At 42.2% G+C, this 15,987-nt stretch overlaps 3 protein-coding genes across 5 annotated transcripts; 1 reads left to right on the top strand and 2 right to left on the bottom strand.

Annotated features, from left to right (window-relative positions):
• Positions 1–146: 146 nt before the first annotated feature.
• prr19 (proline rich 19) lies at positions 147–4,232 on the top strand (the record flags this gene model as incomplete). Of its 2 annotated transcripts, XM_084026163.1 has the most annotated exons (4): positions 147–1,313; positions 1,525–2,771; positions 3,105–3,160; positions 3,615–4,232. In XM_084026163.1, the coding sequence occupies exons 2-4, from the start codon at positions 1,538–1,540 to the stop codon at positions 4,230–4,232; spliced, it is 1,908 nt and encodes a 635-aa protein (XP_083882289.1). In that variant the 5' UTR covers positions 147–1,313; positions 1,525–1,537. The 2 variants fall into 2 exon arrangements, with proteins under 2 accessions (XP_083882289.1, XP_083882290.1); XM_084026164.1 differs by lacking the exon at positions 147–1,313 and having other exon boundaries at positions 1,447–2,771.
• Positions 3,632–11,092, bottom strand: tlr21 (toll-like receptor 21). Of its 2 annotated transcripts, none has more exons than XM_084026161.1 (2): positions 10,833–11,092; positions 3,632–7,798 (listed from the first exon to the last, which is right to left on the bottom strand). In XM_084026161.1, the coding sequence occupies exon 2, from the start codon at positions 7,675–7,677 to the stop codon at positions 4,744–4,746; it is 2,934 nt and encodes a 977-aa protein (XP_083882287.1). In that variant the 5' UTR covers positions 7,678–7,798; positions 10,833–11,092; the 3' UTR covers positions 3,632–4,743. The 2 variants fall into 2 exon arrangements, with proteins under 2 accessions (XP_083882287.1, XP_083882288.1); XM_084026162.1 differs by lacking the exon at positions 10,833–11,092 and adding an exon at positions 9,298–9,593.
• Positions 11,093–11,502: 410 nt separating this feature from the next.
• cnfn (cornifelin) lies at positions 11,503–12,154 on the bottom strand. The gene is made up of 3 exons (XM_084026167.1): positions 11,961–12,154; positions 11,731–11,867; positions 11,503–11,623 (listed from the first exon to the last, which is right to left on the bottom strand). The coding sequence occupies exons 1-3, from the start codon at positions 12,121–12,123 to the stop codon at positions 11,534–11,536; spliced, it is 390 nt and encodes a 129-aa protein (XP_083882293.1). The 5' UTR covers positions 12,124–12,154; the 3' UTR covers positions 11,503–11,533.
• Between the last annotated feature and the right edge of the window lie 3,833 nt (positions 12,155–15,987).

The following is a 15,987-nucleotide window of genomic DNA, read 5'->3' as shown; positions in this document are numbered from 1 at the left end:
CCAATTCCGTTTCAGGAAGTAAAAATCCACTACGTTTGACGGTACCATCGTCGTCCATGGGTGACGACATATGTTTCCGTGTATTTTAAAATCATCTGACACTTTATTAGCGCTGAAAACTTTACGTTTACTTTGAAAACGTATGAAGAAGAGAGAAATGGAGCCGCGTTCAAGTGAAGAATAATACAAGAGATGAGCCGGGTTTACCTCCTCGTCTGGGTAAATGGACTCGCCCTGCTCCTCGGTGTTCGTGGGAGTTGGTGCTGCGCACAGAAACACATCCGCTACGACGTGTTGCCGAGCAACAACAGATTTACAAGCGGAAAAAAAAAAAAATCACAGCAGGTAAGCAGCGCTGTTAATTTGAAGTTCGTATAAAAATGTTTCTTGACAGCTTTAGTATTTGCCTCGCATTACACGAGCCTAAAGGTGAAGTTAGTTACTGCGTTTTGTTAGCAGCTACATCTAAACACTACAACTTCATACACGTGGTTCAAGTTAAAGTGCACCTGGTGGTTACGGCTGTTATCACCTGTTACCTGACCACCTAACTAGCTAGCATAGCTAGCAGTTAAGCTACGTTAACTGACTGTCACATTCCTGAAAGTGGTTGTTGTGATTAATACTATTGTATTATATGTATCACAACAACCATAAATATATAAATGGTGACATCATTGCTTCTGCTGACCTATGATATATTTTTGTGCACATATTGCATTGTGTTTGGTTGGTTCTTTGATTTTTCTTTGAGTTGGGTAAATGTAATGTTTTCTGATGGTCTGCTTAAGTTCAGGCATGCTTTTTTATGCTATTTTATTTTTTTATGTTATTGTGACGGCATGTTTTGTTTTATTAATTTAGTGATCTCTGATGTTGCTCAGGTAGAGTTGCATAAGAATTTGGATCTGTGGCAGGCTACATGTGCACTATTGCCAACACATGCAATGTTGTGATCTCCAGTATTGGCTACGGCTAAATGGGTCTGATTACTTTTTCAGTTTTTTATGGTCCTTACTGCAGAGCACAAACTGCTGAGATACATAAACCATACAGGGGACATGGGCATTGCCATGTAACTGTTGAAATGTTACCTTTCACATGTATGGCACCAATACTTGTAAATGGCTGAATCTGTTTTATGAGAAATGGATTCAGGACAAAATAAACCTTGGAAAAATGAAATACTGTGAATGTTGGATTTCAGCAGGGCGTCATTTGGCCTTTTCTGTGTCTTTTTTAGCAATTTAGAAAAAAATCAGACCACCTACAATATGAGGATCCTCAGTCAAAGCAGTTAATGACCATGTAAAGTAAGTTATCTTATATCAATAGCGAGATATATATCTTGCATGCATTCCTAATGTTCATACTGTCATGAACTGTTGTGGAAAATGCATGCACCTTTGGTACGTATAATCTGCAATGTCAAATTGATGATATCACTGTAGGTTACTCTGCTCTCTAATTCTCTTTTTCAAACGGACCTACAAAGACCTCCTAACTGTAGTTATCTGTCCACAGGATCTGGTGCAGCATGAGCCATGTGTGTTGCAGGGCTTTATCAGACAAAGAAAAGATATGTCATGTTTCCAGTAAGCATTGTTCCTCTGTGAAGAGGTTAAGTGCGGAAAGCAAATGTGTAACCCATTGTGGTGAAACAGATGGGCAGCACAGAATGAAACGGCTGAGGAGCCGCAAGGAGAGGAGTCAGATGAGAGGTGGTGGAAGAGAAGCCTCAAAGTCCAAAGCACATCACCATCATCACTGCCATCGCCAAAGCAGCAAAGACATGGCGTGTTTCCTGAGCTGCTGCCATAGTAGCGGCCATTGTCCTCCGAGGAGAGAGGCACCGTTTCCACACGTGGTTCCTGCTGCACAAGAGCCCAGTATCATCACGGACAGTCGGCTGATAGGACACCATGGCCTGTTCAACCATGAAGTGAAGTCTATTGACATTGAACGCTTGTTAAGTGAGCAGAGGAAACTGGAGACAAGTGGACAACGAAAGCAAGAAAAGAGGAACGCTAACACACATCCGTCTTCAACATCTCACATTCCCTCTCCACTCTCCACTACGGATTTACTGGGTGCTGTTACTGACGAGGTTCTGCCATCTGAAAAAAAAGCAGCCCGTGGTGATAGCCGGAAGAAAGAGAAAAAAATCAGTCAGGGATCAGATATTACACCGGGGCAGAGAACCAAGCAGCAGCTTGATCTTTCATCTGGAAGTTTTAAAAGCATCTCCTCATCCAAACACAGCTCCTTAGATGGAGTGACGACGAAGAGCAAGAAGGCCGACCCTGCCATGCCAGAGTCACCGCTGACTCCCACTCCCGCTGTGGGAGAAAAAGTGAAGACGTTAAACCGGAAGGTAAAAAGAAATGTGGTTTCTACTCTGGAGCACACCCCAGAGAACCGGGAGTCTCCCGTCCACCAAACGCAAGCTCGTAGTCTCAGCCCGAGCCCACTGAGAATCTCCAGCTCACACAATGCCGATAGCCTGGACGTACAAGATCCCGACTCCGTGTCCAAGTCTGTCAGAGCAGTGGCAGCAGGCTTGTGTGGCTGTTTGCAGTTCCCACTTCTAAAGAGGAGAAACCTGGTGGCAGAGAGCAGGGAGGTGCTGTTGAAAGCGCTATGGGAGAGGCACGGACCCCGGCTTCAGGAGAACCTCCTTCAGGTGCAGAGATGCCACAACAGTGGTGCTGATCCTGCAGAGAAGCCCAAGGATCAGCAGCCAACGAGGATAGATGACCTCTTAACTCCAGGTAGGCACTGAAATACTAGAAAACTCTGTAATTCTGACTTTAAAAATAGAATATATATGCATTTACTGTCTTTTTAGTCTAGTAACAAAGGAGGGAATTTTGCACTTTACATAAAATACTGTCGTTTTGAAGAGACCCGTCAAACTCAGGATGCTTGTTTGATGCTATTGTTTTAAGACGGACTTTATTATTGTGAATTCTGAACCTATCCTTTAAAGTGGCCTTTGTCTGGAGTTGAATGAGTACACCATTCAAATCAAAATCCATTGTACTTTTAGTGTTTTAAAAAAAGCACTAGCAAGCACTGTTAACACACATTTTTCGAAATGACAGGAAGAAGAGATTTTAACTGGAAGTCCAGGCCACAGCCGCACCACAATCTGGAACAGGTAAGATCTTAAATTTACAGCTGTTATTCTTCCTTTTGTAATTCTCAGATGATTTAAGATGTCATTTAGGGGTTGACCGATATGGCTTTTACAGAGCCGATACAGATTATTACTTATCTAGGAGACCGATAACAGATATTTGAAAAAAAAAGTGTCAAAATTTAGATTAACAAACTCGTAAAAAAACAAAACTTGGTTGAAATTCCTTCAAGCATGTTTAATTCACAGAAACTTTCAACGTGATCTTAACAGAAAAAGTTAAACAAACAAATAAATAAATATCATAGTTCCCTGAAGTTTTACATTTAATGAAATCATTTTATCAGTTTAAAAAAGGACCCATACTGATAACCATAATGCTGAATATTGGCGCCGATAACCGTCTGGGCTGATAATCGGTCGACTCCTAATTCCATTACTATGGAATAAAATGTTTTCTGGTTTTCATGTGAAGACTTCTGAATGGTCGACGAGCCCCGTGGAGACTTCGGTCAACTTTTTGGACGATATCCTCAGGCCTAATCCCGCTCCTCAGTTCTGCTTGGACTTTGAGCCCCCTGGAGGAACGACCAGTGACCGTTGGTTCTCTCCCACCTCATGCTGGGGAGAAAAGGCCTCACTATCTCCTCACTGGGAAGATGGTTTCAACAGGCCAAAAGGCAACAACACTGCTACGTTTGATCCCTTTGGAAACAGCTTCATGAACACCAGCAGAGCACTTCCAGAGAGGAGCAGTGGGCCTCGATACAGTGGCAGCAACAGCCAGCCTTTATTTCCTTATCAAACCCAGCTGCCAGAGAGACGTTCAGCAGAGCCAATGCACTTTCCTCAGGAGAAAAGCCCATTTGAAACTGACAGATACTTTGATGCTCCCTCCTTCTTTGGCCAAAATCACCATCGTCAGCCTTTGAGCCAATTCAGTCATCCTTCAACTTGCCCTCCCCTCGTGTCCCACCACACTGACATGATACACTACCCACCATCTCACATGCTCGACAGAGACCCAGCAGCTCCCCCCTCTTCTTTCCTGAGCCCGGAGACCTGGTCCTTCCCGCCTATGAGACTGTACTAATGTGTGCTGCACAGAGACAAGAAACCCAATGACCTCATAATTAATTCCATCAAGATTTGTTGTTCAGAGTCGGTGAAAATATTTTCTGTGCTCATATTTTATTTAAAACACAGTATTAAATGTAATAGCAATAGCTGACATCGATTTTATTTTGTCCCACTTGCTGAGATAAAGAAATGCATAATGATTTGTTTGTATCCTTGAAACATTTTTTAATATGCAGAACACATCATCTTTAACACAGAATTTTAACCAAGAATGTGTTATTGTGAAAGCTATGTGATATTTTGTTGCGTATGGGGGCTTGTTTGTACTGTGTAGTAAAAATTAAAAAAAAGACATGCAATAACCAGTGGTGCTGAATACGTAACTTGTAGTATAAATCGCTAGTAGTCTTACAATGCATCACACTACACATTTACATCATATTTTCACATCTCCTCTCCCAGCAGCAGAAAATGTGAAAAATACCAAAAAGTTTGTCTTGACAATGATAAATTGTCAAATCTTTTCAAGGTAGCAAGTAATAGTTCTCATCTGATGTGCAAGTCTCAACATTTTCACATTCTTCTTCACAAACTTTACTGTGATTTTCTTCGGTTTCAAGTCTGCTCCCACTTCTCATCGCCCTGCGTAGCTGACTCCAGAACAGCTCTTGGGCCTGTGAGGGGTTAATGCAGTCTGAGCCTGGCCACTGCAGATAGGTCTTTTTTAACATTACTTTCCTCATGCGGTGATAGGACGACACCTGCCTCGCAGAGATCGGCTCCAGAAACACGAGCAAGAGAACGTCCCGGTGCTCGTCGAAGAGTCTGTAGCTGGCCAGTTGGATTTCCAGGGAGCACCACTCGCTCCTCAGGAAATTCCTGCTCACCACGCAGATAGTTTTACGGCTGCTGTACACGGCAGAGACGATGTTGTCCACAATATCGCGGCCTAGCTCAAAGTCCCTGTGATGTAGGCAAAGTTTAAAAGACGATCCATTTCCCTCCAGGTTGGGCATTAACTGGTCCATCACCCATTGTTCATCGGAGGAGTTGTAGGAAATAAATGCATCGTATTTGCAATTTTCCTCCTCTTCTCTTATTCTGCGCCACTGCTCACTAAACCAGGACCGAAACACATAGTAGCCATACTTCATTTTCCAGTAGAGTTTAACATAAAGTAAAGGAGTGACTGTGAACAGAAAGATCACAGCCGCCGTGCTGAAGAATAGGTACTGTCCTAGATCTATGTAACAAACGTTGGTGTCAAAGTTGTGGAATTTTAGTTTTGCATCTTGCGGGCACGGCAGATTGTAGAGATAGACCACCTGGACATGTGGGTTGTTCACTGTCCAGTTCTGCAGCAAGCTATTCTTGCAGGTGCAACTTAAAGGAATGTTACGTATGTCAAGGTAGTGGAGTTTACGTAAACTTTCCAGTGCATCGACGCGAATGCTCCGCATCACGTTGCGATTGAGCTGCAGTGTGCGTAGCTGTGTGAGATTCCCAAAAACCTCCTTTGAAAAGTTCTGAATTCCCATATTTTCTACGATCAATTTGGTTAAATTTCGCAGATTTTTAAAGACCCCTGGTTGTAGTTGCGCCACCCCAACGCAGCAATTATCCAATGAGAGGAAACGTAGGCCTACCAGATCATCGAAAGCATCAGGAGCAAGATAATAGATGTTGTTATCTGTGAGATACAGAGATTTCAGTGAGTGGAGGCCACGGAAAAAGGTGTGGGGTAAAACAGTGAGGCCATGCGGTCGCTGGCCGTCCAGTTTCAAATCACTGAGCTTGCTGAGGTTCATAAATGGCGAAATGATCTCTTGATTGAGGAAGTGAATCTGATTACTCTGTAAATCCAGCACCGTTAGCGTGTCTTGAAACACACGATAGAGGGAAGTGTCGATCTGTTTGAGGTTGTTTCCGTCTAGATAGAATTTGGACAGACTTTTCAGCCCATCAAGGCCAGACGCCTGAAAATGAGTGATCTTATTCCCTCCCAGGTCCAGTGTAGTCAGATTCACGAGGTTCCGGAAGGTTCCGTTAAAAATGACGGAAATGCGATTGTTCCGTAGGTTAAGGATTTTCAGTTTGAAGTTGTGTTGAAAGGTGACGTTGTACAAATCGGTCAAGAGGTTATTGTCCAAACGGAGCGTCTCTAGCCTTTTTAGCCCTTCGAGAGCGTGACGAGCGAGAAAAGCAATTGTGTTTATGTTGAGGTTCAGCGTCTTGATGTTTGGTGTGTGATAGAAAGCGTAATCGTTGACCGAGAGGATGCGGTTGTAGCGGTAGCTCAGCTCTTCCAGATGTTTTAAATAAACCATATCTTGTGTTTTACAGGATTGGAGGAGGGTGAGATGGTTGTGCTCTACATTTAAACTCTTAATGTGAGTCTGTCTATTGAGAAACCGGAGACAACTTGTGCTTTTCAGGTTGTTGCGGGATAGATCCAAAGCCCCTATGAGTTGAGGACAATCGCACAGTGTATGGTTTGCTAGATCGTGTATCCCATTACTTTCCAGACGTAATTTTCCAACCCATTTCACCTTTCGCTTTAACAATCTGCATAGCTCCACAAGCCGGTCGTGGTTGTTTAGACCCGTGTCAGAGAAATCGACGTGACCCGCGTTGACGTTGCTCATGTTTAAAAACTCCATCACGTCGACACTTGTCGAACGCAAACGCAGATATTTTATTCGCCTCAAATCGACTCCTTGAAAAGCCGCCGTAGGGAGTTTAGGATTGTACGACAAATCTAACAGCTGAATGAACCCGAGATACGAACGCTGACATCCTAGCGTCAGCAGATTATTTCTACACAAGTATAACGTAGTGAGGGATTTTGGTAGTGAGACGTTTGTGTGGCTGAGAGATGTCAATTTGTTGAAGCAAAGATCTAGTGTCGTCAGATTCATTAGATGCGACACGGACTCTGCGATTGCTGAAAAATTTGCCAGAAAGTTTTGTCTCATGATTAAAGTGTCGAGATTGAGGAGATCGGAGAAAATGCCCCCGGGGAGCTGCTTTAATGTGTTGTTTGTCAGCGAGAGGAACGTGAGGTTGCGCAGGTCCTTAAACACCAAAGGGTGGAGCTCTGATATGTAGTTGAAGGACAGATTCAGAGACTTGAGTCGATGCAAGTTTTGGAAAGCAGAACCATCGATGACCTTCAAGTGGTTATGATCCATCTTGAGATGCTGAAGGTTTGGTAGAGGATCAAAGTCGTTTTGGGAAATGTATTTCAGAGGACTAATGGAGATGGTGAGATTGATAGCAGATTGCGGCAGGCCTTTGATGATAGCAGGGAGGTGCCTTTCCTTCCGCCGGATGCAGCTGAAGCTTAGTCTGTTTGAGTATGGGTCCTCGATGCAGTTGTTGTAGCCGTAACCGCTGATGACTTGAACGGCACCAATGACGATCATAAACCACAGCAGCCGATCATTTAGACTCGCCATTTTGTTTCAGTCCAGAAGAAAACGTCCTTTAAATCCCTCCCATCGGTCTCTTTGTTGATTTGTTTGAATAGTGTGTTGCCAATGTCTGTGAAGAAGGTCCTCTTGTTCATCAACCAGGAATCTGAGGACGAGAACAGCATTTATATCATTGTCATGTTGTACGGGCAAACAATCTTTATACAGAGCTGCTCCCACAATCCTTAGCAGCGTATCACCAACAATGTTAGAACTATGACTATGGTAACACATATCCCCATTGGATTGCTTGATTGCGCTTGGATTGCAGATGGAGATTGTCGGCTCAGTGTGTGTCAAGCCAACCTGTAATTCTGTAAAATAATAAATGAGTACTTTGAGCAATAGCAGGTAGTGAGGAGTAATAGAAAGGTTGAAGTCCCGCCCCTCCCGATGTCCATGGGACCTTATTTCAGAAGAAATATGTTTCGGGAGTCGATCGGGAGAGAGACCGTATCATGAATGAAGATGTAATACAATTTATTAAAAGGTACTTTTGCAAGTCAAGAAAGTCGCATTTTGTTGTCGGTTTCCTGCAGTATCATGAAGTTATGCCAGAAACCGCTCGGTGAACTACATCCCTCGTGTCGTGCCATGTCCTATCGTTCAGAGAGCATATTGAAGATTCAGCAACTAGATTGGCAATTTATCGCATGAATTTTATTCAGAAACAGATTTTTGGTGGACTTTGTTTCGTTAGTCACAGAGTTTTCAGTCACAAACTATAAGATTCTGCAAAGATTGAGGATCTTGTATAGAGTCACTATTTCCAAGACAGACTTGATTCCTGTTGAGGTTATTTCCCACGAACATGAACGAGTCTCAGTTCTCTTTGTCCAGGAAAAGAAACTAACCAAGAGTTGGTTTTTGACGATTACGTCATTGAACCTCACTATCTGCATAAGCCCAGACTAAAACCACCATAATATTCAGACATGTTTGATTTTAACAGAACGTCGAGACGAGGAAAAGACTGAATTCGGGCCGAGTTTTATGACCGTATTAGTCAAGATCACAGGAGCGCACCACAACTCTCGCAGAACTCCATCCATCCAGCCATCCATTTTCTACCGCTTATCCTGTATTTAGGGTCGCGGGGGGGCTGGAGCCGATCCCAGATATCATTGGGCGAAGGCAGGGTACACCCTGGACAGGACGCCAGTCTATCAACATGTAGAGACAGACAACCATTCACTCTCACATTCACACCTACGGGCAGTTTAGAGTCATCAATGAACCTATCCCCATCCTGCATGTCTTTGGACTGTGGGAGGAAGCCGGAGAACCCGGAGAGAACCCACGCTTACACGGGGAGAACATGCAAACTCCACACAGAAGGAACCCGGGCCGACCCGGGAATCGAACCCAGGACCCTCTTGCTGTGAGGCGAGAGTGCTACCCACTACACCACCGTGCAGCCCCTCTCGCAGAACTGGACATTGAAAAAGTATAACAGTGAAATAGTCTGAAAAGTTACCCGTAAATCGTAAAAAAGTGCAGAGGAGACACAGCTCATGCCTTTCAGAAAAGACCGATACTGGAACCATGGAGATGAGCTTAAGCAGATGGATGACATCGTATTCAAGGGTTGATCATCATCCCTACCTCACTGCCTGTGACGTCCTATTTCAGCTCGGTGATGAAAGAGCAGGTTGATGAATTGGTTGGAAAGTGCCCCGACCTCAACACAGACCTTCCAACACTAAGGAGCCCATACGAGAAGCCACCAGCTCCGAGACGGGCACGACAAACAGTCGCTGCCGATCTGTTCACGTGGAGGAGACTTTTACAGCAGGTTTTTCAAGCTTGACAAGCTACGCAGCGCAGCCTCTACTGTGATACACGAAGTGAAAACAGCCTTGCCACACCAGCATACCAGAGGCCTTCAGCACACTCTGTGCTTTCTGTCCAGATTGCCAAAGCACTTCGCATCGCAGAGATCCCTTTCTGAGTCTCCTTGAGGTACTGTACACACCACATAAGTGATGTAGTACATGGATCAGCCATTATTGAATGTCACATGGTGTAATAATGAGCGTAAAGGGCGTAAAAGGTCCACGACGGGCGAGTGGGACATGCGGTGGACGGGTCAAATAACACAAGAATCCCACCCGGGAGACGTTACGTTGTTACGTTATTATTTAAACACAAACCAAGATCTTTTTTCCTTCAACAAATAGTTTTGTTGGCAACACTTGACCAGTTGTTTGCGTTGTGATTTTTCTGCGAGCGTGATACGAGGAAACCTCGAAACCTATTCATGATCGCATTATATAAATACAAAGGTGTGTGTGTGTGTGTGTGTGTGTGTGTGTGTGTGTGTGTGTGTGTGTGTGTGTGTGTGTGTGTGTGTGTGTGTGTGGTGCAGCTTTTATGATTAAGTGAGGTTGGGACATAGCATAAAACAGAACGCCACGTCCCAGATGCCGACGCCATCATAAAACATTTTTATGAGAACCTTTTTTAAAATTATTTTCTTGTGTAACACTTAGATTTACATTATACCCGTGCTTGCATGTGCCTGCCTGTTACCAGAACCAAAACTCCAGTGCCACCAGGTTCCTATAATAGTCTGGTATCACAATAATCCACACCTCAGCTAATGTTGATGCCAAATACATAACTTGGTTCCTCTTCCATGTTTTCATATCCCTTTTTCACTCCGAGTGTTCCTTCTCCAGCTCCTGATAATTATTTAGCTTTTGTTATATTCCTCATCTGATACGGGACGTTGTTGGCTAAACTGAAAATAATGGGACCTGCACATCACTGCTACAGGAACGGGCTGTAGACGGATTACGACATTTTGTGATATTCCTTCTGTGAGTAACCGCAGCATTGGCAAATAATACTTGTACATTTGGTGTCATAAACATCCTCCCATGATGTGTCCCTACATTTTACACACACACACACACACACACACACACACACACTTACACACACTTTAAAGAAGGTATTTTTTATCTAAAACCGTTGGCCGTTGTCCCAGAAACCTCACCTGCAAACAACAATATCACCCTCTTCTAATCTTTCACATAATCGTTCTAATCTTCTCTGATCAGGAAATCTCCGTTCATCAGTTGCCAAGTATATAACAAGTGAAAATTGATAACATTATGTTGCCATAACAGCCTCACCTCTTGAAAGAACGTTGTTGAGCTCAGCCTGCCTCGTCCGTTCGGACCGTGTCTCGTCCTGCACCGAGGACAGACGCACACTCAATCCGAAAGAGGAACGAGGATGCAACCCGTTCTTTTCCTTCCATATTCATTCACAACACCATAATCCCGGGAGTTTTTATTTTTTTATTGCAATACTGTTGCTTGAATGAACATACATTAGTTAATTAAACATACATAAAGTACTCATTTTATAGAAAATTAGACACACATGATCTACATTGAAACACAGTATTCAGGGATAATTTCATCCCACAATAAATAATGTGAAAATTCACAACTATAAACTTGCCGATTAAATGTTATAGGGAAGGTCAATCAACCCAATTTCCTTCTTCTTCACTGGTTTGTTGCGTCAAGACAATTGCATCATGTTTTGTAAGACGTAAGTGATGAACTAGTGACGTTTTTCTGTTTTCTTGTCTTCCATCTGAATTATTTAGCATCTTCCAAGCCCATGTATCTGATTTTATAATAAAGTGAAACAAAATGAAAATTATTTTTACATTGTAAACTCTATTCTTCATCCTTTGGCAATACTCTTATCTAATTACGGTCACGTCGATAGATTTCATTTTAAATTGGAAAAACAGAAAACCGTGTCCAAAACCGAGGAATGTCAATTTCTCTTTCTTTGTAATTTTGCATCCGATCCTTTTTCATCCTCTCCTCTTCTGCTCCCGAGCCATTTGACACAGTCCACACAGAGGCAGGCAGGCCATGACGACCCAGTCGTCGCACACCGAACCCTGGGGAGAAGCAAACCTTCAATTATCTCACACTAAAAAAAATAGATTTAGATTGAGTTTTAGATTTAGAGTGAAGCCAAAAAAAACAAAACAACTTTATGACTTACTTCAATGTGGTATCTGCTGCGCATGCTTGTCCTGAGAGCAATCATGGCACCTGGGAGGAAGGGAAGGCAGCAGCTGTCCCCGTTGTCCTGAGCCACCTTGCAGCCCAGGATGCAGGGGATGAAGGTTGCACAAAGACCTGCGGGAGGTGAGAGACGACGCATTGTCACACTGGGATTCCCGTCAACGCTTCATTTTCTGCTCGCGTCCACAAACGCACAAAGACACTTACAGATGCCGCAGTCTTCACAGCAGTCACAGACATTAGAACTCCAGTCTGAGGATCCGGACGACACCGTGTACTGTGTGACGGAGACCTGAGGCTGGGAGCTGATCACATTAGACTGGAACGCCATCGCTGTATGCGAAGGAATATTACAATCTTGAAAAAACATTTAAAATGCCACTTCACTCATTCAGAAACCCACTCCCTCTCCAGTCCTGTGTCGTCAAAGCGTCTGCAGGTTTTCATTCCAACTGGAGCCAATTAAACATATTTAATAAATAGTCCCAGGGAGGCAATGGATCAACAGAATCATATCAGTGCCATTAATTGGGATGTAAAAACGTCCATAGCAGGGCCTCTCACCTGGTCTCACGTCCGCTTGTTTGTGTGCGGCTCCTGGAAAGTGGTCTCTCGGTGTCGACGGGCTAAATCCACAAACAGGAGGCCAAAGGCACGGCCACAACTCTTATACCCAGTCTGACATCACTCTCCCATCAGAGCCCAGTTTCTGTGCTGATATGGCAGGGCAAACAATGACCACTGGGGCAGGTGCAGTCACCTTGTAAAAGACAAAACCCCAGTGTTTAGTTTTGGGGCGTATCACCTTTTCAAAAGGGTGCACCGAACATGACGAGGTCTTTATCAGCGCGCAGTAATTGAAGAACAAAGTAGGATATAGTGCATATTTGTATTTCAGCGACTTATAAAACCAGGTTTTACCTTCTAGGGCGTGGTGTGTGTGCACATTGTGGGCCCAACGCTATGAATGGGAAGATAATTGTAAAAAAATGAGCTGACCTTCAAGTACAAAAAAAGTTTGAAAAAAGGGTTTTGTACTCTTGTGTTGCAATACGTCTTTTTGACATTAGTACATATTAGAGTCCAGGTGTACACATGAGTATACAAAACACTGGTGAGACACACAAAAGGCCCCATAGTTAGAATACACCTATTTCTTTTTTTCCGTTTAACAAACGATCCACTTTGGATCCCCTTTAACTGTAAACACAGAATACAACACATAGGACAAAAGCAACATCAAAGACGTTTCAAAGTGATTCATAAAAAATCATAAAGCCTAAGATACTCGAAAGGAAATGCAAAGATACCAATGATAACAATACATTAGGTGAGGTTTAGTTTTCAGGTTGACAAAACAATAAATACATAATATAGTTGCAAATATACACAAAGCAACTTTCGTACAACAATAAAATAAAAATGAACAGATGCACATCCATCCATCCATTTTCTACCGCTTATCCTGTATTTAGGGTCACGGGGACAGATGCACATAATTAAATTAAATTGAACACACTAAAAATTGTATGAAACGCAAATAAGATGTAATCCAAATATATTGTAGCTTATCGTACAAATCCTGGCCAGCCCATGATCAACAAAGTAACTACCCTCCTAAATCCCAAATAAATCTCTTCAGATTATGGTTATTGGAGTTTTAGAAGAGTTTATTAATAAGAGAGGGATTGAGGCGTCTGCGGGGTAACTGACCCCAAACTTAATTTACTTTGTCTGTGAATTACTTTTTTTTTTTTTACGGAGAAAAATAATATTTGTTCACACACAGCTCACATGGTGGTGTAGTAACAGTGCTTAACAGTCGTTCCTGTATTTAATCAGCTTTGAATGTGTCATTAATTATCTGTTACGAATGCAACAGTGGCGTCTGTGAGACTCCAGACAATGAGGAAGTAAAATCCATGGGAACAAAACTCAAGAATTAACCCTTTAAACAATATTTAACCATTTGTTAAATCAGTCCCTTTTTTTTTTTTGCAACATATGTAATTCACAGTGTATAGTAGTGTAACGATTCATCATGAAGAATCGATTATCAGTCCTATAGATTCAACTAAATCGATCTGCTGAAATAAATAAATAGAATGAATCGCTTTGGCTTCACCAATAATCGATATAAATGTGTAAAATCTTAATTATGATTGTTTTAAGACTTTTAAGACATTCTCTCCCCTGCCAGCATGTAGCCTATTGAAAAATGTTCAAGATAACGGAGCAATGTTTAAATACATTTTTGTGTTCAGCTTAAAATATTATGCAGGACTACATTTTTATAGAATAAATATGTTTAATAAGTAATTCTGTTGTCTATTTTTTTCACCCTTCAGAAGAATACAGATAGCCTCACTCGCATTATTGCATGTTTATTTCATGGATATAGAATTTTGGTTAAAAGTTACTGAATCGAAAAAAACATCGTCCTTGAATCGAATCTCCAACTTCCTAATCGTTAATCGCTGTGAAGATTCACACCCCTAACACTGTATGTATGTAGCTCTATATATTATGTACAATTTATAAGCTTGCTTGATGACGTGCAAAGAGACCGATACTAGAAATTACACACAGAATCATTACGTGATTGTATTATATTTCTTTAGTAACAATAATATTTCTTTTTCCATCATATTACCGGACACATTCAGTTCATGTAGCCCCACTCAGACGCTGGAGAGGTGTGGCCTTACATCACATTGCAGTTGGTATTATTTGAACATGATACTGTTATGAACAATACTCTGAAAAACACCAGACAAGACCTGACGAGACAGAACGGATGAATCATCTCCAACATGTCATATGAAAGCTGAGAACAATGTGAACTTCCCTCAGATATTATGTTCCTTACAGAGTTAGACCGGTAAATTGGTCATATCAATATGTGGGTGTACATCCACCGATAAGTACAGTCGGACTGCTCGAGGTATTTGAGAAACAGTGTCATTACATAGTTTGTCCACCAGAGAGCACTAGTTCATTCTTGTGCTGTAAAAAGTCCTGTTTTGTATGTATGTAAGTCACCCTGGTGCTTAATAAGCAATACTAGTTTCAGAAGTACTAAAAAAAACAACTAATGTGAGGGATCTGCTATTATTGATTAAAGAAATGACTGTATTTGATACTTTTAAACTCCCCAATATCAGAATCAGCCTCAAAAGTCCATGATTCTTATATTAAGTGGTGTGTTTATCAGTAAAGCACCATGTGGGGCTGCAGGGTTCAGGTCACTTAATCAAGCCACAGGGACATTCACGTGTTCTCTCTCTTTACCTGCCTTCCTTTCTAGGTGTGGAGCACCTGAAGCCAATCAGGATGGACAGGTATAACACCTGAGGGGGGAGACTCGCTCTCTCTTTTGATTTAACTTTGCTTCGAGAGTCTTCACAGCACAGGCGTTTATTCCCTTTTGGGGTTTTTCTTGTTTTTGTTCCCTGAAATGGGTCAGAGATTGGCGGTAATTTAGTTATTGTGTCTTTTGCTTGTTCAGTTTATTCATTTCCTGTTTTGATAGTTCAGGGGTGAAGAGTTGAGCCCATTGCAAGGTTGGCCCAATATCTTCTACACCTTTTTGTTCTGTTTGTCTGGGACCCAAATGGAAACCCCATTTGTTTCTCTGATTTGTATGTTTTATCTTTTTTTTATCTTGATCCTTATCAATAAAATACCTAGATTTTCGGTTAAAAAAATACTTTTTACTGTTTAGGGAGGACGTAAAAGTGCTAATTTGGCCCCTGTTTCCCTTCCACTCCATGTGTGCACCAGATTACACACTGACATGTACACAACCGACCTTAACAATATGCCTCTGTGGTCCATCACACAGACGGGTCGACAGAAGGAAGCCAAACATCGCTGGCGTTGCACAATAATCTGATTTACCAGAAGACCCTCGGTTGAGACAGAAGTAACCGCGAGCGTGTTCAGTTCCTCACATCTAGTTGTTTTCTGAGACAAATCATAAAGTTATACTAAAAAGGGGATTTTGTTCATACATCCTGTCTGTCTCTGGTCTGGTTTATGGAAGTCCGTGACTCATCGCTGCATTTTATATCTCAGCCAGCATTCGAGTGTTTGTGTCTGTGTTCAACAAACTGATCTTTCATTTGAACTTTACCTAAACCTTTCCATTTAAAGAGAGAAACAATAATGTGGACAGGTGTAAACTATCATTTCTTTATTTGTTCAATTTGCTTTACAGAGCATGAAACAGATT

This window comes from Eutrigla gurnardus, assembly GCF_963514095.1.
Source record: "Eutrigla gurnardus genome assembly, chromosome: 14".
Classification (NCBI taxonomy): Eukaryota; Metazoa; Chordata; class Actinopteri; order Perciformes; family Triglidae; genus Eutrigla; species Eutrigla gurnardus.
Note: the sequence above shows the minus strand (reverse complement) of the source record. Positions and strands in the feature narration are given on the sequence as shown.